The following is a 27,659-nucleotide window of genomic DNA, read 5'->3' on the forward strand; positions in this document are numbered from 1 at the left end:
TTTATTGCATCAGGTACTTGTAGTTCATTTGTAAGCAATTTGTTGTCGTTGACTTACTGACAGGATTTATATATATCTATCTTTGTATTTTCGCACTCAGTCACAACTTGGACTATTACGTGCCGTTAAAAAGAAAACAGTTGGCATTTATAGATTGTGTTTATTGAAACCACATGGTCGAGCCTCGTTCTTGATTCCGTCAGTAAACGGATGGAAACAAGGTCAGGACAATTTTGTAACTTGTCCTCATAGATTCAATGAAATACTGGCTACAATTTAGCAAACAATTTCAGATGTTCACTTGACTGATCGGGCAATCACCAGTGCTTCTGCACAAATCAGATGAGATTTTTACTATATTTGGGCTTTGGGCTACCGCTTAACGTCGCAGACTGTTTTAAAACATGTACAATGTCAATGAATATCAAATAAATCATGTGGTTTTTATACGACCGCAAAAATTAAAAAATTTTTGGTCGTATATTGGTATGACGTTGGCGTCGTCGTCGTCTGGCGTCGTCCGAAGACACATTGGTTTTCGCACTCTAACTTTAGTTTAAGTGAATGGATCTCCATGAAATTTTACCATAAGGTTCAATACCACGAAAGGAAGGTTGGGATTGATTTTGGGGGTTATGGTACCAACAGTTAAGGAATTAGGGGCCAAAAAGGGGCCAAAAATAAGCATTTTTGTAACTTCCAGACAATAACTTGTGTGTAAGTGTATTGATCTCTCTGACATTGTACCACAAGGTTCCATATCACAAAGGGAAGGCTGTAATTGATTTTGGGGGTAATTGCCTCGAATTTTAGGAATTAGGGGCCAAAAAAGGGGCAAAAAAGAAGCATTTTTCTAGTTTCATGACAATAACTTGTGTGTAAGTGTTTGGATATTTCTGAAATTGTACTACAAGGTTCCATATCACAAAGGGAAAGCTGGAATTGAGTTTTGGGGTAATTGCCCAAAATGTTTAGGAATTGGGGGCCAAAAAGGGGCCAAAAATAAGCATTTTTCTAGTTTCCAGACAATAACTTGTGTTCAAGTGTATGGATCTCTCTGAAATTGTACTGCAAGGTACCATACCACAAAGGGAAGGCTGGGATTGAGTTTGGGGGTGATGAATAATAAGGGGGTTCAAAAAATTTGGGGGGGGGGATTTTTTTTTCTTTCTTTTTTTTTTCTTTTAAAATTTTCCATTTTAAGTTGGTTATTTCTGATTTATATTTAAAAGCAAATAATAATGATATGGTAGGAGATACACACCAAACAGGATGTGTAAATTATTATATAATAAGTATTGTGCAATAGCAAGAAATTTTCAATTGCACAGTATTGCATAATAGCAAGAAATCTTCAATTGCACAGTATTGCGCAATAGCAAGAAATCTTCAATTGCACAGTATTGCGCAATAGCAAGAAATTGTCAATTGTACAATATTGCACAATAGCAAGAAATTGTCAATTGTACAGTATTGCGCAATAGCAAGAAATATTCAATTGCACAGTATTGTGCAAAAGAAGATACTTCGTATAAATTGCTTATTTCTTGATCAATTTCAATGGGGTTTTATTCTTGAATTCTTGGGGTTCTTTAATATGCTGAATCTAACCGTGTATTAAGTTTTTGGATTTTGGGCCCCGTTTTTAAATTGGTCCACATTGAGGTCCAAAGGGTCCAAAATTTAACTTTGTTTGATTTCATCAAAAATTGAATTATTGGGGTTCTTTGATATGCCGAATCTAACCGTGTATTTAGATTCATAATTTTTGGTTCCTGTTCAAATTGGTCTACATTAAGGTCCAAAGGGTCCAAAATTAAACTTAGTTTGATTTTAACAAAAATTTAAATTTTAGGGTTCTTTGATATGCTGAATCTAAACATGTATTTAGATTTTTGATTATGGGCCCAGTTTTCAAGTTGGTCCAAACGGGGTCCAAAATTAAACTTTGTTTGATTTCAACAAAAATTGAATATATGGGGTTCTTTGATATGCTGAATCTAACCATGTACTTAGATTTTTGATTTTTGGGCCCCGTTATCAACTTTGTCCACATTGAGTTCAAAAGGGTCCAAAATTAAACTTTGTTTGATTTCATCAAAAATTGAATTCTTGGGGTTCTTTGATATGCTGAATCTAATCATGTATTTAGATTTTGGATATTGGACCATAATAGGTGAATGTCCAATTTAAAATTTTTAAGTTCTTAGACCACATTCATTCTGTATCAGAAACCTATGCTGTGTCAAATATTTAATCACAATCCAAATTCAGAGCTGTATCAAGCTTGAATGTTGTGTCCATACTTGCCCCAACTGTTCAGGGTTCGACCTCTGCGGTCGTATCAAGCTGCGCCCTGCGGAGCATTTTATTAACAGTTGATTTACACAAACCATTTTCTACACTCGTCAGCATAAAAACACAACAAAAACTTTATACTTTTATTTCACAAGGGTTGTTTAGCTATAAAAAAAAATGTAGGCGACCTGAAATTATTTCCGGGCCACTGAAATTTTGAGTTGGCCACTAAATTTTCATGTCTGGTGGCCAATTGGCAACCTCATTTCAGAAGCTACTTTGAGGGCTGATACAGATCACTGTATCACCATCAACAATGAGTAAAACCTGTGTAGTAATCTATCAAAGGCCCAAGAATAAAATGCAAACAACAATTATGACGGACATCATGTGGGAACATTAGGCTTTGCTAGAATGTAGTGACACTTATGTATTTTACATTTATGTACATCAAGCAGCTATCACATTTTAAACACTATTTATAAAGTAATAGCAAAAAATGGTTAATCGCTCAGTATTCAGCATCATACTTAAAAATAAGATGATGTTTGTTTTCTGTATAACAGGTTAATATGATTAAAGAAGATGGTATGGTTATTCATTTTAACAATCCAAAAGTGCAAGCATCATTAGCAGCCAACACATTTGCCATTACAGGCCAGGCTGAAAATAAACGTAAGTATAATTAATAGTATTAAAGGGACAATGCCTTTAAAGACAGAGCTTAGAATAAATAACCTTTACCACATCCAATGGAAGACATTTAATTTATAAATATATAGTTCTTTTAAAACATCGATAGTTGAATTATTTTTTTTTATTATGCCCCCGCCGTAGCGGTGGGGGCATTAAGTTTTACCCTTGTCCGTCTGTACGTACGTACATACATACGTCCGTCCGTACGTCCCAAAATTGGTTTCCGTTCTCTAACTTGAGTTTGCCTCAACCAAATGTTATGAAACTTATACACAATGCTTATTACCACAAAACACAGATCCAGTTTGAATTTTGGTGGCGTCACTTTAACCGTTCTAGAGTTATTTTTATACGACCGCAAAAAAATTTTTGTGGTCGTATATTGGTATGACGTTGGCGTCGGCGTCGTCGTCGTCGTCCGGCGTCGTCCGAAGACACATTGGTTTTCGCACTCTAACTTTAGTTTAAGTAAATGGATCTTTATGAAATTTTACCACAAGGTTCAATACCACAAAAGGAAGGTTGGGATTGATTTTGGGGGTTATGGTAATAACAGTAAAGGAATAAAGGGCCAAAAAGGGGCCAAAAATAAGCATTTTTGTAACTTCCAGACATAACTTGTGTGTTAGTGTATGGATCTCTCTGACATTGTACCACAAGGTTCCGTATCACTAAAGGAATGCTGGGATTGATTTTGGGGGTAATTGCCTCCAAATTTTAGGAATTAGGGGCCAAAAAAGGGGCAAAAAACAAGCATTTTTCTAGTTTCATGACAATAACTTGTGTGTAAGTGTATGGATCTTTCTGAAATTGTACTACAAGGTTCCATATCACAAAGGGAAAGCTGGGTTTGAGTTTGGGGGTAATTGCCCTAAATGTTTAGGAATTTGGGGCCAAAAAACACATTTTTTTCTAGTTTCCAGACAATAACTTGTGTTCAAGTGTATGGATCTCTCTGAAATTGTACTGCAAGGTACCATACCACAAAGGGAAGGCTGGGGTTGAGTTTGGGGGTGATGAATCATAATGGGGGTTCAAAAAATTTTGGGGGGGGTTTTATTTTTTTTTCCTTTTTTTTCTTTTTTTCCTTTTTTGTTTCTTTTAAAATTTTCCATTTTAAGTTGGTTATTTCTGATTTATATTTAAAATCAAATAAAAATGATATGGTAGGAGATACACACCAAACAGGATGTGTAAATTATTATATAATAAGTATTGTGCAATAGCAAGAAATTTTCAATTGCACAGTATTGCACAATAGCAAGAAATCTTCAATTGCACAGTATTGCGCAATAGCAAGAAATCTTCAATTGCACAGTATTGCGCAATAGCAAGAAATATCCAATAGCACAATATTGCGCAATAGCAAGAAATTGTCAATTGTACAGTATTGCGCAATAGCAAGAAATATTTAATAGCACAGGATTGTGCAAAAGAAGATACTTCCTATAAATTGCTTATTTCTTGACCAATTTCAATGGGGTTTTATTCTTGATTTCATGGGGTTCTTTAATATGCTGAATCTAACCGTGTATTTAGTTTTTGGATTTTGGGCCCCGTTTTTAAATTGGTCCACATTGAGGTCCAAAGGATCCAAAATTAAACTTTGTTTGATTTCATCAAAAATTGAATTATGGGGGTTCTTTGATATGCCGAATCTAACTGTGTATTTAGATTCTTAAATTTTGGTTCCGTTTTCAAATTGGTCTACATTAAGGTCCAAAGGGTCCAAAATTAAACTTAGTTTGATTCTAACAAAAATTGAATTCTTAGGGTTCTTTGATATGCTGAATCTAAACATGTATTTAGATTTTTGATTATGGGCCCAGTTTTCAAGTTGGTCCAAATCGGGGTCCAAAATTAAACTTTGTTTGATTTCAACAAAAATTGAATATATGGGGTTCTTTGATATGCTGAATCTAACCATGTATTTAGATTTTTGATTTTTGGGCCCCGTTATCAACTTTGTCCACATTGAGGTCAAAAGGGTCCAAAATTAAACTTTGTTTGATTTCATCAAAAATTGAATTATTGGGGTTCTTTGATATGCCGAATCTAACCGTGTATTTAGATTCTTAATTTTTGGTTCCGTTTTCAAATTGGTCTACATTAAGGTCCAAAGGGTCCAAAATTAAACTTAGTTTGATTTTAACAAAAATTGAATTCTTAGGGTTCTTTGATATGCTGAATCTAAACATGTATTTAGATTTTTGATTATGGGCCCAGTTTTCAAGTTGGTCCAAATCGGGGTCCAAAATTAAACTTTGTTTGATTTCAACAAAAATTGAATATATGGGGTTCTTTGATATGCTGAATCTAACCATGTATTTAGATTTTTGATTTTTGGGCCCCGTTATCAACTTTGTCCACATTGAGGTCAAAAGGGTCCAAAATTAAACTTTGTTTGATTTCATCAAAAATTGAATTCTTGGGGTTCTTTGATATGCTGAATCTAACCATGTATTTAGATTTTGGATATTGGACCATAATAGGTGAATGTCCAATTTAAAATTTTTAAGTTCTTAGACCACATTCAATCTGTGTTAGAAACCTATGCTGTGTCAAATATTTAATCACAATCCAAATCCAAAGCTGTATCAAGCTTGAATGTTGTGTCCATACTTCCCCCAACTGTTCAGGGTTCGACCTCTGCGGTCGTATCAAGCTGCGCCCTGCGGAGCATTTTATTTTATTTTTTTCTCACTTTTTATGCCCCTGCCGTAACGGAGGTGGCATTAAGTGTTACCCTTGTCCGTCCCCAAAATTGGTTTCCATTCTCTAACTTTAGTTTGCCTCAACCACATGTTATAAAACTTATACACATTGCTTATTACCACAAAACACAGATCAAGTTCGAAATTGGGTGGCGTCACTTTTACCGTTCATGAGTTATGCCCTTTATAAACATAAAAAAATTGCTGAATTTTTTGTTTCCGTTCTCTCACTTTAGTTTGCCTCAACCAAATGTTATAAAACTTGTACACAATGCTTATTACCACAAAACACAGATCAAGTTTGAAATTGGGTGGCGTCACTTTTACCGTTATTGAGTTATGCCCCTTTACAAATGGAAAAATTGCTAAATCTGTCGTTTATGTTCTCTAACTTTAGTTTGCCTCAACCAAATGTTATGAAACTTGTACACAATGCTTATAATCACAAAATGGTCTTTACTACATGAATCCTGCATCTGTATGTGGAAGTTGACTCATCCACATTTACAAGTGGGGGCATCTGTGGCCCATAGACACATTCTCCATTTATTTTATCCTGTGTTTGATCAAAGTGTCAGATTTTAAAAAAATTATGTATTAGTTTTGTTGTCATAATTTTTCCACATATTTGTTGCAATTTGTGATATATCAGAAACTTAGTCCTTATAAATTAATAGGATAAATTGCCAATTGTAAGATTTATTGACAAACATGATTTGGGTAAGAACTGGACCATATTTATGATTATCTGCTACTATTTTAAACATCAGGAATGTTTTTTGTTGTTAATGCATATATTTAATTTCATGGCTAACTTGTATTATTATTGATCTGAAAACTTGGAAGAAAGATATACTGAAGCTGCATAGATATTTTAAGCTTCATTTATTTATTATCTCTTAATATGTTATATTTTTACATAATTTCAGAAATAGCAGAAATGTTACCCGGAATCCTGAACCAGCTAGGAGCAGAATCTTTAAGTAGTCTTAAAAAACTTGCTTCTACTGTTGCTGGAGGTACTTATCAAATTTGTATACAAGAAAATTAATACACACAATAATGTAAAGTAATATAAAATAAAGATACACAGTAGTATTAATAAGGAATCCACCTTGGTGGTCTCGTTGTAGTGTGTTTACCTCAAGTGTGGGCGGTCGCGGGTTTGAACCCTTACCGAGTCAAACCAAAGACTTTAAAATTGGTATTTGCTGTTTCTTTACTAAACACGCAGCATTAAGGAGTAAGAGCAAAGACTAGTTGGCTCAGAGTCAGAATAATGAGTCCGTGACAGGTGACTTGTCTTCCTGCAGACTGTTACCTTGTGAATTAGCACGTTAAAAATCCAGCTCAGCGTGTCGGTCTAGTACAAAGCAGGGTTAATATTCATATTACATTAACATGTTCTCGTCCTGAATATGCATATTAATTTGCTGCTGGACATTAAGCATCCATCCATCATCACCATTTTTAATAAGGAAAAGATACAAATACATAGTACGGTAGAAAATCTGAAGTGTACAATTGGAACTGGATAAAACTTTGAAAAGAAAAATGACAGTATTAAAAAAATTCTTCTTGAAATATTGTCCTTAGATGTAAACAATATGTTGATTTTGTGTTTTGACACCAGTTATATTTGTCACTGGGGGCCATGCAAAAAAGATTGTTGGTTTCCCCTAAACCTGCTGGATCTGTTTTACCCTCTGGGTCAATTCTTTTTTTTTAAAGATAAAAAAAGAGCAAGACTCTCTTTTAGGAAAAATGTCAATTATGCTTTAATTGTGTGATACTTTCTTAAAAAATTGTTCAATTTATCCCTTTTAAAGTTAAAAATAGCTTCTATCACAACCAAATGTTATGAAACATATACAAAATGCTTATTACCACCAAACACAGATCAACTCAAATTTTGGTGGCATAACTTACACTATTCTTTAGTTACACCATTACTGTTTGTTATTGAACAAAGAGAGCATTCTAACAACCAAGCGATCTCTAATGACAACACACAGAAACAAATGTCATTAAGTTTCAAGGAAAACAAAACGTCAATAGGTATGCATTTGTACATTGACACTGCATATTTAAAAGCTGGGGTACATGTGTTCAATGGACACATTCTAAATGTTTCTTACAAAATTAAACAGCTTTTTATACGACCGCAAAAAAATTTTTGTGGTCGTATATTGGTATGACGTTGGCGTCGTCGTCGTCGTCGTCCGGCGTCGTCGTCCGAATACACATTAGTTTTCGCACTCTAACTTTAGTTTAAGTGAATGGATCTCATTGAAATTTTACCATAAGGTTCAATACCACAAAAGGAAGGTGGGGATTGATTTTGGGGGTTATGGTACTAACAGTTAAGGAATTAGGGGCCAAAAGGGGCCAAAAATAAGCATTTTTGTAACTTCCAGACATAACTTGTGTGTAAGTGTATGGATCTCTCTGACATTGTACCACAAGGTTCCATATCACAAAGGGAATGCTGGGATTGATTTTGGGGGTAATTGTCTCCAAATTTTAGGAATTAGGGGCCAAAAAGGGGCAAAAAACAAGCATTTTTCTAGTTTCATGACAATAACTTGCTTGTAAGTGTATGGATCTTTATGAAATTGTACTACAAGGTTCCATATCACAAAGGGAATACTGGGATTGATTTTTGGGGTAATTTCCTCCAAATATTAGGAATTAGGGGCCAAAAAGGGGCAAAAGACAAGCATTTTTCTAGTTTCATGACAATAACTTGTTTGTAAGTGTATGGATCTTTATGAAATTGTACCACAAGGTTCCATATCACAAAGGGAAGGCTGGGATTGATTTTGGGGGTTTTCACTCAAAATTTTAGTAATTAGGGGCCATAAAAGGGCAAAAAAAACATGCATTTTTCTAGTTTCAGGACAATAACTTGTGTGTAAGTGTATGGATCTTTATGAAATTGTACTGCAAGGTTCCATATCACAAAGGGAAAGCTGGAATTGAGTTTGGGGGTAATTGCCCTAAACGTTTAGGAATTTGGGGCCAAAAAGGGGCCAAAAAACAAGCATTTTTCTAGTTTCCAGACAATAACTTGTGTTCAAGTGTATGAATCTCTCTGAAATTGTAGTGCAAGGTACCATACCACAAAGGGAAAGCTGGGATTGAGTTTGGGGGCGGTGAATCATAAGGGGGTTCAAAAAATTGGGGGGGGGGGGGGGATTTTTTTTTTCCTTTTTTTTCTTTAACATTTTCCATTTTAAATTGGTTATTTCTGATTTATATATAAAAGCAAATAATAATGATATGGTTTGAATAGGCATACATGTGAACCTCCCGACGGGAGTACAATAATCCCGTTTTCAGGGGTCTCCTCCCGACCTCCCGTTGAAGAGGAAAAAATCCCGTGTATGAAATTTTTCATGAATGAAAAATTTCTGCCCAACATATCATCTCAGGCATCTGGTGTAACTGACATTACCTGAAGTTATATTTTACCTGTAAATCAATTAACATGCATAATTATATGGCTTCACTTGTCAGCTTGGGTGTCAAATATACTGGTAAGCAACGATTTTTACCTCAGGCTAACTGCCGTTGTGTAACAAAAACTGTGTATTTATTGGGTTACTTCCCTTGATTTATCCTGTTTTAAGTTAATTTCCTTTTAATAATGAAAATTTTTAAAAGAATATAAATAAAATATAAATTGAACAAATAATCATAAAAGGATGGTTATTAAATGATTTTAAATGTCTTAGGACAAATAAAAAAATAATAATTTGAAAATTATTTGAGGATTCTATACTTCCTTTTAAGGCTTAAATTGAAATTTATATAATAACTATGACCCTAACTTTACAGATAGAATGAATTTCTGAGTTTGCAAATAAAAACTATTTGCAAGAGAAAAAAAAAATAAATAAAAACTATTTGCAGACAGCTAAAAAAATGTTCTAGTTGCAATGATTGTTTTATAGAATATGAAGTAAAAAATTTAAAGAACATACTGGAAAAAAACAATGTTAGATTGAACATGTAGAATATAAAGATGGAGAAACTTTATAAGTACAAGGGTACTATAAACATAATAAATTGGATGGAAAGTTGAAGAAAACACACTTTAAAAGACCATTTTTACAGCACACGGTTACATTTACAACAAAATTAATGTCGATTAAAAACCTCCTGATCTGAGTCCTAATCTCCTGACCAAAATTTCCCAATCTCCTGATCTGAGTTTCACAGTCCATCACACGTATGAATAGGTAAATTGAAAATTTTTAAGTTCTTAGATCACTTTCATTCTGTGTCAGAAACCTATGCTGTGTCAAATATTTAATTACAATCCAAATTCAGTGCTGTATCAAGCTTGAATGTTGTGTCCATACTTGCCCCAACTGTTCAGGGTTCGACCTCTGCGGTCGTATCAAGCTGCGCCCCAGCGGAGCATTTTATTAAGATATATATGTATTTGATAAGTGAAATGTCCACTAGTTGAATTACAAAAATTAAATCCGACCTTTCTTAAAATCTTGCGTGCAAAGTCTTTATTAAGTTTCTACTATATATTTGTATTGTGTGTTTTATTGAACATATTTGTATTGTGTGTTCTGTTTTCTGGTTTTACAGCAGGTGGTAGTGACCGACCGTCTACAGAAGATATTGACGATGATGATGATGGCGTGCCAGGTAGGTCACTTAAGATACTGCTTAGTCACATTTTTATACGACCGCAAAATTTTTTGCGGTCGTATATTTGTATCATGTCAGCGTCGTCTGAAGACATTTTGTTTCCGGACAATAACTTTAGTTTAAGTGTATGGATCTCTATGAAATTAACCAAAAGGTTCAATATCACAAAAGGAAGGTTGGGATTGTTTTTGGGGGTGATGGTCCCAACCGTTAAGGAATTAGGGGCCAAAACAAGCATTTTTCTAGCTTCAGGACAATAACTTGTGTATAAGTATTTTGATTGCTCTAAAATTGTACCACAAGGTTCAATACCACAATTAGAAGGTTGGGATTCATTTTGGGGGTAATTGCCCAAACTGTTCAGGAATTAGGGGCCAAAAAGGGTCTAAAACAAGCATTTTTCTAGTTTTCAGACAATAACTTGTGTTTAAGTGTATGGATGTGTCTTAATTTGTGCCACATTTTACAAAATGGAAAATTCTTCAAAAATTTTTTTGCAAGGGGGGGGGGCTGGGGGGAAATTGGGGGGAGGCAATTTTTTTTCCTCAAAAGAAAATTCTCTTCAAATAATATTTTTTTTGCAAGGGGTGTCAATTTTCCAAAGAAAAATATTGGGGGTCACAATTTAATTTGCTAATTTGTTTGTATATAGTCTGAAAACAGATTAACTAAATATTGGGCAACAGCACAGTGTATTGCAAGAAATCTTCAATTGAATATAAATTCAAATCATACAACCAATTTCAAGTTCTTTGACTACATTTATTCTGTGTCAGAAACCTATAATGTGTCAAATATTTAATTACAATCCAAATTCAGACCTGTATCAAGCTTGAATATTGTGTCCATTTTTGCCCCAACCGTTCAGGGTTGGACCTCTGCGGTCATATCCAGCTGTGCTCGCAGTTTATTTTTTTAAAGCTATTAAACATGTCAAAGAACAGTACACATTCAAGTTTCTGATAGTTCTTTGTTCCAGGAATGATTAAACTATTTTTTATTTTTTACAAACATGTTTTTTTTTTTATAAAATTGTAATACAAGTAAGAAGAAAAATATGTTGTTTCTACATTTTTGGGATGTTTTTTATAATTTTTGTCATTTCTGTTTAAACCCCACCTACGGTAGTAGAGAGGCATTACGTTTTCTGGTTTGTGCATTCATCAGTTACATTTCATGTAAAAGTTTGGTTTAAGGTAGCTTGTGGTCACACTAAGTTGAAACTTATTACAAATGTTTATTAAGAAGTGAATTTTTAAATTATAGAATAAATAAGGGTTTAACCGAGATTTGATAATGTGAACAGGGGCTGATGTCCTATGAACAAATATTCTTGTTTGCAACTTATAGAGAAAATGATTGATTTATTTAGTATATATGTCGATAAAATTGATTTGCATTTCTAATCTTATTTTAAACTTTTATTTTCAGATTTGGTGGAAAATTTTGATGAAACTTCTAAAGGAGAATAATCTAGGAACAAACTTTTTGTCATGTTATCTTATCATGTGTAAACTTTGCTTCGAACATATAGTTTGTATGACAGTGTGTGATAAAAGTCGTCAAATGACCCTGCCGCGTAACTGCCTATTGGTGGTGTATACACTAAGTTGTCTGAAATTCATTTCACACCTGCAATGGAGGCAACTCAATTTTGTAAAACAAACATTTAGCATTTTCTCTATTGCAAGTGTAAATAAAAACATTTTCTACAGGTGCTTTTTTTTTTGTAGCATAGCTCATCTGGCCTAATTGATTAACGTGAGCGAAAATACCATCGCCTAGTGCCTGTCCTCATTCATAATATTTTTATACGACTGCAAAAAAATTGCGTTCGTATATTGCTATCACTTCGTCTTCCGAAGACATTTGGTTTCCGGACAATAACTTTAGTATAAGTGAATGGGTCTCTATGAAATTTAATCACAAGGTGCAATACCATGAAAAGAAGGTTGGGATTGATTTTGGGGGTTATGGTCCCAACTGTTTAGGAATTAGGGGTCAAAAAGGGGCCAAAAAATGCATTTTTCTAGTTTCCAGACAATAACTTGTGTATAAGTTTATGAATTTCTTTGAAATTGTACCACAAGGTTCCATACCACAAAGGGAATGTTGGGATTGACTTTGGGGGTTATGGCCCAAACTGTTCAGGAATTGGGGGGGAAAAAACAAGGTTTTTCTGGTTTCCAGACAATTACTTAAGTATTAGTTGATGGATCTCTATGATATTGTACCACGTACCACATTGTTCCATACCACACACAGAAGGTTGGGGTCGATTTTGGGGTTTATGGCTTTAATCTTTAAGAAACTAGAGGCCAAATAGGGGCCAAAAACAAGACTTTTCTAATACTGGCTAAGCTGGTTCTAACATAAATTATTTCTGATCTATATAAAGAAACAACAAATACTGATATGGCAGGAGATACACACCAAACAGGGTGTGTAAATTATTATATATAGTTGGTAAACAGATTTACTAAGTATTGCGCCACAGCAAAGTATTGCACAACAGCAAGAAATCTTCAATTGAAAATTAATACAAATCTTTTAACCAATTTCAATGAGGATTGATTTAAAGTCTTGAATTGTTTGGGGTTCTTACCGTGTATTACTATATTGGATATTGGGGCCCCATTTTTAAATAGGTCTACATTAAGGTCAAATTCAAATCATACAACCAATTTCAAGCTCTTTGACCACATTTATTCTGTGTCAGAAATCTATAATGTGTCAAATATTTTATCACTATCCAAATTCAGAGCTGTATCAAGCTTGAATATTGTGTCCATACTTGCCCCAACTGTTTAGAGTTCGACCTCTGCTGTTGTATCCAGCTGCTCCAGGCGGAGCGCATTTTTTAAAATATTTGAAACTACATGAAAGAATAATGAATGTTAAGAACTTTGACTGATTGTATTTCTTAGTAAGTTAATATTTAGGGTGGGGATGGATTGGAAGAGAGGTCTCTTAAAGATATTTAAATTGATAAGATTTCAAAATTTGCTGTTAAAATTTATTACAACATGTACAACGTTGAATGATTAGATCTTTGCATATGGTATTGACCCCTGTCTATTTTTGGAGATTATATGTCAACCTCTTATTTATAAATTTTTATACGACCGCAAAAAATTTTTGGGATTGTATGATGTCGTCGTCCAAAGACACATTGGTTTCCGGACAATAACTTTAGTTTTAGTGAATGGATCTCTATGACATTTTTTAAGAAGGTTCAATACCACAAAAGGGAGGTTGGGATTGATTTTGAGGATGATGGACCCAACCGTTTAGGAATTAGGGGCCCAAAAGGGGGCCCAAAACAAGCATTTTTCTAGTTTCAGGATAATAACTTGTGTTTAAGTATTTTGATTGCTCTGAAATTGTACCACAATGTTTAATACCACAAGTAGAAGGTTTGGATTCATTTTAGGGGTTATGGGGCCAACAGTTTAGGAATTAAGGGCCAAAAAGGGACCAAAAACAAGCATTTTTCTAGTTTCCAGACAATAACTTGTGTGTAAGTGTATGGATCTCTCTGACATTGTACTACAAGGTTCCATATAACAAAGGGAGGGCTGGGATTGAGTTTGGGGTTAATTGCCCCAAACATGTAGGAATTAGGGGCCAAAAACAAGCATTTTTCGAGTTTCCAGACAATAACTTGTGTGTAAGTGTATGGATCTCTCTGAAATTGTACTACAAGGTTCCATACTACAAAGGAAAGGCTTGGATTGAGTTTTGGGGTTGTTGTTCCAAGGGGGGTTTCAAAAAGTGGGGGGGGGGGGGGGATTTTTTAAGGGATTCATATTTATTTTCAAAATTTTTAAAATTTTGAATTTTTGAAAAGTTTCAAGAAGAAATCTTCAATTGCACAGTATTGCGCAATGGGTTTATAAGATCTTTGACCACATTTATTTCGTGTCAGAAACCTATATTATGTCAGAAAATTTGATCACAATCCAAATTCAGACAGTATCAAGCTTGAATATTGTGTCCAAATTTGCCCCAACTGTTCAGGGTTCGACCTCTGCGGTCATATCAGGCTGCGCTCAGGGAAGCATTTTATTTATTTATTTATTATTAAAGGCTCTGATAATACCCCTGATAAGTAAAGTATACTACCAATGATCGTGGTGTTAATTGTATGGTTTGTCTGTTTAAACACCAAATCATTTTATATGCAATTCCAGTTAAATCACTGATTTGAGCAAAGCTTTCTCAGAAATCCCAAGAACCTTGTGGTATTGTTTACTTATTTTATTTTACAACTCTTTTTCTTTTATTTTTTACAATAGGCGTTAGATGTCATGTATCTGGGACTCCATCTCAACCACTTACTGAATTTCTGAAACAATTTCTGCACGTAATGTCATTGTGTAATGATATTCTGTAATTTAGTTTATAACAATGTATACATGATCTTTCATATGCTATTATAAAATTGATACTATAAAGTAGGTAGTTTTACTTATAATACTTATCAGTGTAAGAAAAGTATTATAGATCATAAACAAAAAACGGGGAAAAAAATATACCATATCAAAGAAAACAAGCTTGCTGATTTTAAAATCATTCTGTCCTACTTTAAATTTTAGTTGCTGAACTTAATACAAGATTTTGTACGGCAATGTCATAAACAGTACAGGATACAACTATTAACTATTGGCATTTTCACTGATTAATGTCAAAAGTTGGAAGTAAAAAATTAGTCTTCAATATGTTCCAAGATTTAATATATTGCAAGTCCCAAAAATTATACTGATTCAAGTGACTTCCGATGAAGACCAAAATTAGTTATCCAAAAGTACAATGAACGACTACAGATCCACAGTATATAAAATATCCCACAGGAAATAATAGTCTTCTATTAAATAATAATATAATCCACAGTATAAAGATTATTATTTATTTTATTCTCCAAGTTTCTCTACATTGGTTCTGGTATATATAAAATTAAAATTTGATGGCGAAGCAATTTTTTTTTTGTCGTGCTTGAAGATATTGATTTGGTGATTGGTGTATTGTTTTATTATGGCAAGTTACAGATCAAGTTCGAATTTTGTTTCAGTCTGACGATTTTGAGTAGAGTTATGGTCCTTGAACTTAGAAAATTAACTCAAATAATCAATTTTCCACATATTTTCGTCATGCTTGAAGATATTGATTTGATATTTGTTATATAGTTTACACCATGACAAGTTATAGATCAAGTTAGCATTTTGTTCCAGTACAATGAATTTTTAACCGGTAGGGGACTATGTATTGCCAGGCAATACTCACAGAATGCTTGTTGACTTAATATTTTGCACAATTTACATGTACTTTAATTTCAAGATTTATATTATCGGAATAACAAACCGGCAAGACATATCTCTGTGTCAACAGTTTATTATACCCCACGCAACAGGTTGCGGAGGGTATAATGTTTTTGACCCGTCAGTCCTGTTTCTTGTCATCGCAACTCCTCTTAAACCACTCAACAGAATTTCACGAAACCTTTTTAGATAATAAGGACATACTATGTAGTTGTGCATATCGACAGGAAATTGCGTTTCAATTTTTTTTCTAGGAGTTACGCCCCTTTGAACTTATTACTTTAATGTACTACTGCAACAGTTTGTCATCGCAACTCCTCTCAAACCACACAACAGAATTTCATGAAACCTTTTCAGATAATAAGGACATACTATGTAGATGTGCATATCGACAGGAAATTACAATTCAATTTTTTTCCCGGAGTTATGCCCCTTTGAACTTATTTGCCCAATATACTACCCTCCGTCAGTCCTGTTTCTTGTCATCGCAACTCCTCTCAAACCACCCAACAGAATTTCACGAAACCTTTTTAGATAATAAGGACATACTATGTAGTTGTGCATATCGACAGGAAATTGCGTTTCAATTTTTTTTCTAGGGATTACGCCCCTTTGAACTTATTTACTTTAATGTACTACTGCAACAGTTTGTCATTGCAACTCCTCTCAAACCACACAACAGAATTTCATGAAACCTTTTCAGATAATAAGGACATACTACGTAGATGTGCATATCAACAGGAAATTACAATTCAATTATTTTCCCAGGAGTTACGCCCCTTTGAACTTATTTGCCCAATATACTACTGCAACCTTTTGTACTCGCAACTCCTCTCAAACCACACAACAGAATTTCATGAAACCTTTTCAGATAATAAGGACATACTACGTGGATGTGCATATCGACAGGAAATTACGATTCAATTTTTTTTCCAGGAGTTATGCCCCTTTGAACTTATTTGCCCAATATACTACCGTCCGTCAGTCCTGTTTCTTGTCATCGCAACTCCTCTCAAACCACCCAACAGAATTTCACGAAACCTTTTTAGATAATAAGGACATACTATGTAGTTGTGCATATCGACAGGAAATTGCGTTTCAATTTTTTTTCTAGGAGTTGCGCTCCTTTGAACTTATTTACTTTAATGTACTACTGCAACAGTTTGTCATCGCAACTCCTCTCAAACCACACAACAGAATTTCATGAAACCTTTTCAGATAATAAGGACATACTACGTAGATGTGCACATCGACATGAAATTACGATTCAATTATTTTCCCAGGAGTTACGCCCCTTTGAACTTATTTGCCCAATATACTACTGCAACCTTTTGTCATCGCAACTCCTCTCAAACCACACAACAGAATTTCATGAAACCTTTTCAGATAATAAGGACATACTACGTAGATGTGCATATCGACAGGAAATTACGATTCAATTTTTTTCCAGGAGTTACGCCCCTTTGAACTTATTTGCCCAATATACTTCTGCAACCTTTTGTCATCGCAACTCCTCTCAAACCACACAGCAGAATTTCATGAAACTGTGTAGATAATAAGGACATACTATGTAGATGTGCATATTGACAGGAAATTATGATTCAATTTTTTTTTCTGATACAATTTTTTTTTCTTACACTTATTTTATTTCTCTGATGACAATGTGGGGACGTGGGGTATGTGAGCGCGCTCACTAAGGTTCTTTCATTGTTCTTGTGTTGTGACGTTACACCACTGCCTCAGGTTATATGAGGATTGGGTGCATGCACACGTGTTGAACCACAACTCTAACTATTTGCCTGTTTTAAGTCAGGAGCCTGTAATTCAGTGGTTGTCGTTAGTTGCTCTCCATTATATATGTTTTTGTTGATTGTACATAAATCAGTTGGCTTGGATTATCCTTTGGAGGTCGAATTGTTACCTTACCCTGGTAGAACATTTATGATCATCTTCTAGAGCAATATTTCATGATTAAATGTGATCGCCTCATAGCTAAAAATAGAAAGGAACAAAACAGTGTATCCTCTTAAAGGGTTACGGTAAGTTGCAATAAATGAGTATATTGAAACATGCTTCCTCTCATAGCTATGCTGCCCAAAAAGGAAAGGGGGGACCCCACTTTTTTGGACGATCAATGCTTTTGAATGGGGACATATGGTTGAAACACCCCCCTTTTTAAAAATGGCTGGATCTGCCCCTGCTGCCGTATAAATTGTAAATTTGAACAGAAAGAGATGTAAATGCAATTAAGACATCAATCCTACAACAAACCACAATTTGAGGTCAACACAAAGAAAACTTTTTTTTCCAAGTTTTGATTGAGTCGAACTTGGCTGATAATACGAAAAACCATACGGACCTCAACACTTCACTTTATAAAGAAATTTTCCAAGCCATAAACGATCTTGAACATATTTACCTTTAAACTTGGTTTTGTAAGGCTTTATTGAGTGAGAAAGGCAACTATTGGTTTTGAGGTCAATGGTAAAGGTCACAAATATTGGTTCAAATATTTGGTTTCTAAATTATATCTTTTGAACCATTAGTTCAACCGATGCCAAACTTCATTTAACAATGGTCCAAGGGACGAAGAAGACCCCCTATAGATTTTGAGGACATTGGGCCAAAAGTATTGTTTCCATATGTTATCTTTTAACAATATGTCCAACCTTCACCAGACAGCTTGAAAGTATTTGGAAAGAAAAATGCCCATATTGAGTTTTGGTTCATTTTGTCCAATGTCAAGGTCATATTACCTACAAGTAGACTGATTTTTCTTTTATTTCAGACAATATCTTTTGTGTCTTAAATCAGATCTTTACAAAGTTTTAATGGAAAAGCTACCCATTCATTTTGATGTTACTTCGCAAAAAAATGCACACAAATAGTACACACAAAACGTTTCTACTACAAATCCATAGAGACTGGCTAATGCACCCATGTTGTTCTATATTTTTTTCTTTATTTAGAAGGATATAAACCAGTTAAGTTATACAGATAGGATTTCTGATGTTTTTTTGTAATTTTTATCTCGCCATCACGGAGTCAAGAAGCTAGACTTCAATAAGCTGTTTCCAGAGGCGTCAACAATTGTTAGTTTGTGATAAGGTCATTCTAAGGGAATCACTTATGATAAGTCAACGATGGTTTAGTATGCAGCTGTATTAGCATAGTATTGGCAAATCACATTTCCATGGAGATTGTTTGGCCCAGCCTCCTCAAACATGGTCTATTGACTTTGAAACTTTTGCATATAGTTATAGGTTTGTGATTAGGTCAGTTTAAGAGTTTAATTTTGTGTCATGGATGGATAACCCATATCCTTTCTTTTCTATTAAAAAAATTCTTGTTCCTGTATGTTAATAAAAAAAATAATTTGTTTTTTAACCCGATGGTCATGTGAGCTTTTATCCGTCCGTCTGTCTTTTCTTTAACTGATGATTTGTTTATCTAAAACTGCTCAATGGATTGACAGTTGTCTGTAGGATGCACAATTTAGTCTTTAAATCTATAGCAATTGCTGACATGATCAGCACAACAAGTTCTATCTACCCTGAAAACTTTGTGGAAAATCTGTCGGCCAGTTTTGGAGTAATTGCCACTGAAATGTTGATTTTTTTACTTTTTTCTCATTTCCTTGTCATTATATCAAAATCTATCAGTGCTAGGTTTAAAGCGTAAATGCAAAAAAATGATCATCATGACGAGATGTATCCACCCTGAAAATAAGAGAAAATCTAATTACTCATTTTGTAGTAAATGCAATATTGATGTCTTCCCCAATTTTTATACGACCGCAAAAATTGAAAATTTTTTGGTCGTATATTGGTATGACGTTGGCGTCGTCGTCGTCGTCGTCGTCGTCGTCGTCGTCTGGCGTCGTCCGGCGTCGTCCGAAGACACATTGGTTTTCGCACTCTAACTTTAGTTGAAGTGAATGGATCTCCATGAAATTTTACCATAAGGTTCAATACCACGAAAGGAAGGTTGGGATTGATTTTGGGGGTTATGGTACCAACAGTTAAGGAATAAGGAGCCAAAAATAAGCATTTTTGTAACTTCCAGACAATAACTTGTGTGTAAGTGTATGGATCTCTCTGACATTGTACCACAAGGTTCCATATCACAAAGGGAAGGCTGTAATTGATTTTGGGGGTAATTGCCTCAAAATTTTAGGAATTAGGGGCCAAAAAAGGGGCAAAAAACAAGCATTTTTCTAGTTTCATGACAATAACTTGTGTGTAAGTGTTTGGATATTTCTGAAATTGTACTACAAGGTTCCATATCACAAAGGGAAAGCTGGAATTGAGTTTGGGGGTAATTGCCCGAAACGTTTAGGAATTGGGGGCCAAAAAGGGGCCAAAAATAAGCATTTTTCTAGTTTCCAGACAATAACTTGTGTTCAAGTGTATGGATCTCTCTGAAATTGTACTGCAAGGTACCATACCACAAAGGGAAGGCTGGGATTGAGTTTGGGGGTGATGAATCATAAGGGGGTTCAAAAAATTTGGGGGGGGGGATTTTTTTTTTTTCTTTTTTTTTCTTTTTTTCCTTTTTTTTTTTCTTCTAAAATTTTCCATTTTAAGTTGGTTATTTCTGATTAATATTTAAAAGCAAATAATAATGATATGGTAGGAGATACACACCAAACAGGATGTGTAAATTATTATATAATAAGTATTGTGCAATAGCAAGAAATTTTCAATTGCACAGTATTGCACAATTGCAAGAAATCTTCAATTGCACAGTATTGCGCAATAGCAAGAAATTTCAATTGCACAGTATTGCGCAATAGCAAGAAATATCCAATAGCACAATATTGCGCAATAGCAAGAAATTGTCAATTGTACAGTATTGCACAATAGCAAGAAATATTCAATTGCACAGTATTGTGCAAAAGAAGATACTTCGTATAAATTGCTTATTTCTTGATCAATTTCAATGGGGTTTTATTCTTGAATTCTTGGGGTTCTTTAATATGCTGAATCTAACCGTGTATTAAGTTTTTGGATTTTGGGCCCCGTTTTTAAATTGGTCCACATTGAGGTCCAAAGGGTCCAAAATTTAACTTTGTTTGATTTCATCAAAAATTGAATTATTGGGGTTCTTTGATATGCCGAATCTAACCGTGTATTTAGATTCTTAATTTTTGGTTCCGTTTTCAAATTGGTCTACATTAAGGTCAAAAGGGTCCAAAATTAAACTTAGTTTGATTTTAACAAAAATTGAATTTTTGGGGTTCTTTGATATGCTGAATCTAAACATGTGTTTAGATTTTTGATTATGGGACCAGTTTTCAAGTTGGTCCAAGTTGGGGTCCAAAATTAAACTTTGTTTGATTTCAACAAAAATTGAATATATGGGGTTCTTTGATATGCTGAATCTTACCATGTATTTAGATTTTTTATTTTGTGGGCCCGCTATCAAATTGGTTCATATTGAGGTCAAAAGGGTCCAAAATTAAACTTTGTTTGATTTCATCAAAAATTGAATTATTGGGGTTCTTTGATATGCCAAATCTAACCGTGTTTTTAGATTTTTAATTTTTTGGTCCCGTTTTTTAAATTGGTCTACATTGAGGTCCAAAGGGTCCAAAATTAAACTTAGTTTGATTTTAACAAAAATTGAATTCTTGGGGTACTTTGATATGCTGAATCTAAACATGTGTTTAGATTTTTGATTATGGGACCAGTTTTCAAGTTTGTCCAAGTTGGGGTCACAAATTAAACTTTGTTTGATTTCAACAAAAATTGAATATATGGGGTTCTTTGATATGCTGAATCTAACCATGTATTTTGATTTTGGACATTGGACCATAATAGGTAAATTAAAAAAATTGAAGTTCTTAGACCACATTCTTTCTGTGTCAGAAACCTATGCTGTGTCAAATATTTAATCACAATCCAAATTCAGAGCTGTATCAAGCTTGAATGTTGTGTCCATACTTGCCCCAACTGTTCAGGGTTCGACCTCTGCGGTCGTATCAAGCTGCGCCCAGCGAAGCATTTTATTAGCAGTAGTGGTTGTTCTCGTGAAACCATGGGAGCTAGATTAAAAGTATAACGCAAAAAGAATCAGCATGACATGATGTATCTACCATGAAAATTTGAGAAACATTTGGTTAACGGACAATAACGTTAGTATATGTAAATAGAAATCTATGAAATTTAAACACAAGGTTTATAACCACAAAAGAAGGTTGGGATTGATTTTGGGGATTATGGTCCTAACAGTTTAGGAATTAGGGGCCAAAAGGGGGCCAAATAAGCATTTTTCTAGTTTCCAGACAATAACTTGTGGAAAGGTGTATGGATCTCTCTGAAATTAGACCACAAGTTTCCATACCACAAAGAGATGGTTAGGATTGGCTTTGGGGGGTTATGGCTCAAACCGTTTAGGAATAAGGATCAAAAAAAGGGGGGAAACAAGGGTTTCCTGGTTAATGGACAATTACTTAAAAGTACAATGTTAAGTTTGGATTACCTCCCTTACACTGCTTTTAAATTATGTATAAAGAAATGTTGTATTGTCTTGAGGTGATTAGCTGTCAATTTGTTTTTAGAAGTTACTATTAAAAATGCTGATTAAGGAATATTAATTTTAGCCATGATTATGTATGTCATTTTCTATTTAAGACTTTTATGATGTATTTAAATGGGTAATTATGGTTGCAAACTTCATTGGAAATTTGTATTGAGATTATGACCATATCTTGAGGGAAAGATTTTTTTTTAAAGGGTGGAGGTGAAAAAAAATTGTGGGGGGGGGGGACATTTTTTTCTCATTTCAGATTTCAGAAATTAAAAAGAAAATTTCTTCAAATATTTTTATTTTTTTTTGCCAAAAAAAGGGGGGGTTGGGGGGGGGGGGGTCAATTCGCAACAGCATAGTGTATTGCACAAGTTCTTTGACTACAGTTATTCTGTGTCAGAAACCCATTTTGTGTCAAATATTTAATTACAATCCAAATTCAGACCTGTATCAAGCTCGAATATTGTGTCCATTTTTGCCCCAACTGTTCAGGGTTGGACCTCTGCGGTCGTATCCAGCTGCGCTCGGCGAAGCAATTTATTGGCTGTTATCACGAAAAATATAGGAGCTATGTTAAAAGTGTCAATTGTACAAATTAATGGTCACCACAAGGTCTATTAAACATAAAATGTTAAGAAAAAATCTGTCAGTCTGTTTTTAAGTTATTGTCCCTGAAAATACACATTTTCACATTTTTGCATTTTTATGCTGTCATTTTGAAAACTGAAAAAAAAAATGATAAACATGACAAGATCTATCTACTCTGAACAGTGTTATGAGTTATTGCCACTGAAATATTGATTTGTACTGTATTTGCAGTTTTGGCTGTTATCTAAATAAAAATATGGGTTCTAGGTTAAACATGTAAATTGCAAAATTGCAAATATGATCAGCAAAGAGTAACTGATGTAAGTGCATACAAAAGTCCTAATTAGCAAACTGACGATGTTTTCACTAGGCGTGCGTCTATGTTGTAGCTCTTGAAGTTCTAGTTTGGAATTCATGTTTGTAATGCATTTACCTTCTCTTGTTTTGTAGTCGCCTGTTATGAAACTTGCTGCTTGTCTTTGTATTCTTTCTAGTTTGTTGGTATCTGCGACACTGCAGGGGTCCCATACGGTTGCTGCATATTCCATCGTTGAACGTACTAGAGAAATGTAAGCATGTTCTTACATTCCTGCGGACAGTATATTTGGTTCCTTCTGAGGAAACCTAGGGTTGAATTTGCACTTTTCGCTACATTTGTTATATGCGTGGTCCACTTCAGATCTTCTGATATTTAATATGTGGCCATTGAGCGTATATAATCTCTGGATTTTGTTTTTGATGCTCATGATACAGCATTGTTTGCGTTACATCGCATTCCCCACTTGTTTGTCCAATCTTCTAGGTTTGCTAGATCTTCTTGCAGTAGTTTGTGGTCATTTTCTGTTTTGATGGTTTTTTACAGTAAACAGTCCTTTAGGTATTTGTCCTAAGAAAACCCCCACCCCTCCACACACACACACAGTGACTAACACACAAGGATCGGTGTCTTGCGAATTAAGTTTCATGTTTCCCTTGTACCACGAAGATTGACACACAGCAAACATGTATTGCTTTTTTTATACCAGTATTGGTTATTTGTTTATGTGCCTGACACAAAACAAATTTATAATCGGGCCATTACGGACATAGTGCTGTGATCCGTTGTTGTTGGGATTTTTGGTTGATTTTAGTCATAATTACTGATGTGTGGTGTTCCTCCTCATTTATTGCAGTGCATTTAAAATTCTGACCCAATGGTAATTTGTTTAGATATTTTACCAAACTTCTATAGAAGACCAACATTCAAGTGATCAGTGCAAATTAAAAAAAAACAAAGCATTTTTAAAATCCTATTAGATTAGAATTCCACTTCATGGTTACTACTTAGGTGCTGATTATAATTTCTGTACATATTATTGAAATAAGTCATTTGAAAGTTAAGATGGTATTTTTTTAATTTCTATAAATACTTATTTGAATGATCTCTTCTAAAATATCATTTTGTTTGTCTCGCCTGCGCCAAAAGTTGCTGAATGCGAGACATAGGGATAAAACTAGGCGGCGGCGATGGCGTAACGTTTTTGCATAAAACTATTTTTTTCAAAAGAAGAAGACCTGGATGATCCACACCTTGTATGCAGATACCCTATGTTACGGAGTTTTCGTCTGTCAAATGTCTTTTGTCCTTGATATCATTTTTGCTTTAAAATCGAAAGACTTTTTGTCTGATTTAAAAAAAAAACGTCTTGTTATAATATTTTAAAAAGCTCACGCCGCGATAGAGTCTTTTTGTGCTGATGCGGCGTAAAGCAGTCACCAATCAATCAACCATTTTTATGGTTTAGCAACTTCTTGAAACAAAATTTATTGTTTTTTTGTCATGTGAAATACTCACTTATTACGAGTAACCTGACCTCGACCTCGTTTTGTTGACCAGTGATCAAGGTTAAGTTTCCGTGGTCAAGTCGGTATCTCAGATACTGTAAGCAATAGGTCAACTGTATTTGGTGTATGGAATAAAAATTGTACATATCTGACTGACAGGTTTCATATGACCTTGACCTTATGTTTATAGTTCATTGGTCAATGTTAAGTTTTAATGGTCAATAAAATTGAGAATGGAAATGGAGAATGTGTCAAAGAGACAACAACCAGACCAAAGAGCAGAAAACATCCCAAGGCCACCAATGGGTCTTCAACACAGCGAGAAAATCCCGCGCCCGGAGGCGTGCTTCAGCTGGCCCCTAAACCAAAAATATGTACTAGTTCAGTGAAAATGGACGTCACACTGAACTCCGAAACAAAAATAGAACTAAAATTAAAAAAACCATACTAACAAAGACTAACAAAGGCCAGAGGCTCCTGACTTGGGACAGGCGCAAACATGCGGCGGGGTTAAACATGTTTTGTGAGATCTCAACTCTCCCCTATACCTCTAGACAATGTAGAATAAACAAACACACAGCAATACGCACAGTAAAACTCTGTTTAAAAGAAGTCCGAGTCCGATGTCAGAATAGGTAACAGGAGAAACTAAGCAAAATGACAATGATACATAAATTAACAACGGACTACTAGCAGTTACTGACATGCCAGCTCCAGACCTCAATTAAACTGATTGAAAGATTATGTCTTCATCATATGAAAATCAAGCACAATCCCTCCCGTTAGGGATTTAGTATCATACCATCATAAAATATAAGAGAAGAACATAACCCGTATCATGCCAACAACTGGTTTTAGAATAAATGTGTTTATTTCCGATTCAAAGACCCTATGAGTGAATCAATTTTAATTCCAAAATATGCCATCTTTAATGACCTGACAACAGTATCGTAACTATAACCCTCCTGAATAAGTCTGTTTAAAGGTTTAGTTAGCTTTTAAGGTGAATGACGACATTTTTGTCCTTTGTATAGAATTTTACCATAAAAGATTGGATGTGAAATACCTGAACGTAAAAGATGTCTGCATGTTGATTTATATTTACGAATGATGTCCTTGTACCGATGATAAAATTTAGTAAATGTTTTGACTAGTTTGTGATATCGAAAACCCTGGTGTAATAATTTTTCAGTAATACAGAAATGTCTTTCGTTAAAATCAAATACATTGTTACATACACGAGCGAATCGAACAAGTTGAGATAAATAAACACCATAATATGATGACAAGGGAACGTCACCGTCTGGATAATTAACAATAGGAAATGAAAAATCTTCTCTTTTATCGTAAATTTTTGTATTAAGCTTCCCGTTAAAGATATAGATATCAAGATCCAGGAAAGGGCAGTGTTCATTGTCAGTATTAGCTTTATTTAAAGTCAGTTCAGCAGGATAAATCTCTTTAGGGTACATACTGAAGTCGTCATTATTGAGAGCCAATAAATCATCCAAATATCTAAAAGTGTTATTAAATTTTTGTATCAGATGTTGTTTCGATGGGTCTTTGCTGATTTTAGTCATAAATTGTAACTCATAACAATGCAGAAACAGGTCCGCAATAAGTGGTGCACAGTTAGTCCCCATTGGAATTTCGATAACTTGACGATATACAGAATCTCCATAGCGAACAAGAATGTTTTCTAGTAAAAATTCAAGTGCAGTTATCGTATCAAAGCAGGTCCAATTGACATAGTTCTTTTGTTTGTTGTAACTAAAAAATGACCTAAAAGAGTTTGAACATATATCTTCGCATTCTGACTTTTTAAATGCCCATTTAATTAGGTATGTGCATTTTTTCTTAGTGAGATTACGAGGCAAAGTGGTATATTTAGGGTAGAAAAATCAAAACTTTAAATAGATTCGAAATCACCAATATGAGCATGCAATTTATCAAGTACTTCCAACGAATTTTTGACACTCTAAAAGTAATTAATTCCATTATTTTCAAAGGCCTTATTTGAACAATTTATTACCAGGATTTTGATTGTACTAAGTGTACTAGTTAGTAGAATCATGGAAGTTTTATATTGCTTGTAAAGAAGTAGCTAAAAGTTTGTGTTTGTTACAGATGTCATTTTCCGAAAATGGAGCCAGTTAGAATGTTGGTGAAATCGTGATTTCCTTTTGTAGAATCTCAATGTAAAATTTACGTCAAACAATAATGATATTATTGGCAGCCTTATCAGCCGGGACAAAAACAAATTCCTTGGCGAGTTCTTTTAGCTTATGTTTGATACCAGAAATAATTAAGGCTATTATGGTTGTTGTTAGGAGTAAAATGTTCTTTAAGGATTTCTTGTCAGCTTTTTCTCGTTTTATCCATTTCATACAGTAAGTACGGAGTGAGTCGTTGATAATGTTACGACACTAATTCCAATTAATAATTGACGGGGGACGATATTTAGGTCCTTTACTAAGGATGATTTCAACTCTCGGTCATAGACGATATTAAGGTCTCCTGTTATAACATGGGAACTGGGGCCATACATGTATTTGGAATTACTGCAATTTCATGACGTAGGTGTCATGATTGTCACTTATATCATAGATATAATATATCTATGCTTATATTAACATCTTTACACACTTTGCTATAATTAAACACATATTTCATGGTAGATTTTTTGGTAAACATAACAAATAAGAGGGAGCTCAGTATTATCAAAATAACCAGGAATTGTTCTTTAATGCATGATCATTAAGAATACCGGCGATAATTTATAAGATCAAAACCTTTATTGACATATTTGATTTTAATGAAATGTTTTTTTATTATCTTCAGGCGGCGATCAACTTTGGGAAACAGTTTAGAATAACAATATGCCATTATATCCAAAGTGTTAACAGAATCGGGTTCTTGATATATTACTTATTCCCATGATATTATCATTAAGACCGAGAGGATAGACTGTCTGTAATTTTTTAATCCAGTTTAATTCAATTATTTTCCGTGATCGTAC

At 34.3% G+C, this 27,659-nt stretch overlaps 1 protein-coding gene and 2 long non-coding RNA genes across 6 annotated transcripts in view; 2 read left to right on the forward strand and 1 right to left on the reverse strand.

Moving 5' to 3' along the window:
• LOC127735389 (transcription factor BTF3 homolog 4-like) overlaps window positions 1-27,659 on the forward strand; it is a 198,597-nt gene that overhangs the window by 11,709 nt on the left and 159,229 nt on the right. For 2 of the 4 annotated variants that reach the window (XM_052245574.1, XM_052245564.1), the window contains exons 3-4: window positions 2,865-2,973; window positions 6,638-6,729. In XM_052245574.1, the coding sequence (XP_052101534.1) occupies window positions 2,865-2,973; window positions 6,638-6,729 (201 nt within the window). Of the gene's footprint in view, window positions 1-2,864; window positions 2,974-6,637; window positions 6,730-10,306; window positions 10,377-11,810; window positions 12,094-27,659 lie in introns of those variants that run through there. The other 2 variants (XM_052245580.1, XM_052245555.1) reach the window with 2 other exon arrangements.
• On the forward strand, window positions 7,469-9,622 carry LOC127735417 (uncharacterized). Its single transcript, XR_007998411.1, has 2 exons — window positions 7,469-8,335; window positions 8,497-9,622. It is a non-coding gene; the product is annotated as an uncharacterized LOC127735417 (long non-coding RNA).
• Window positions 14,190-27,659, reverse strand: part of LOC127735435 (uncharacterized) — a 54,758-nt gene continuing 41,288 nt past the window's right edge. Inside the window, exon 2 of the long non-coding RNA XR_007998420.1 lies at window positions 14,190-14,311. This is a non-coding gene — a long non-coding RNA (uncharacterized LOC127735435). The remainder of the gene's footprint in view (window positions 14,312-27,659) is intronic.

Source organism: Mytilus californianus, unplaced genomic scaffold, assembly GCF_021869535.1.
Source record: "Mytilus californianus isolate M0D057914Y unplaced genomic scaffold, xbMytCali1.0.p SCAF_1, whole genome shotgun sequence".
Lineage (NCBI taxonomy): Eukaryota > Metazoa > Mollusca > Bivalvia > Mytilida > Mytilidae > Mytilus > Mytilus californianus.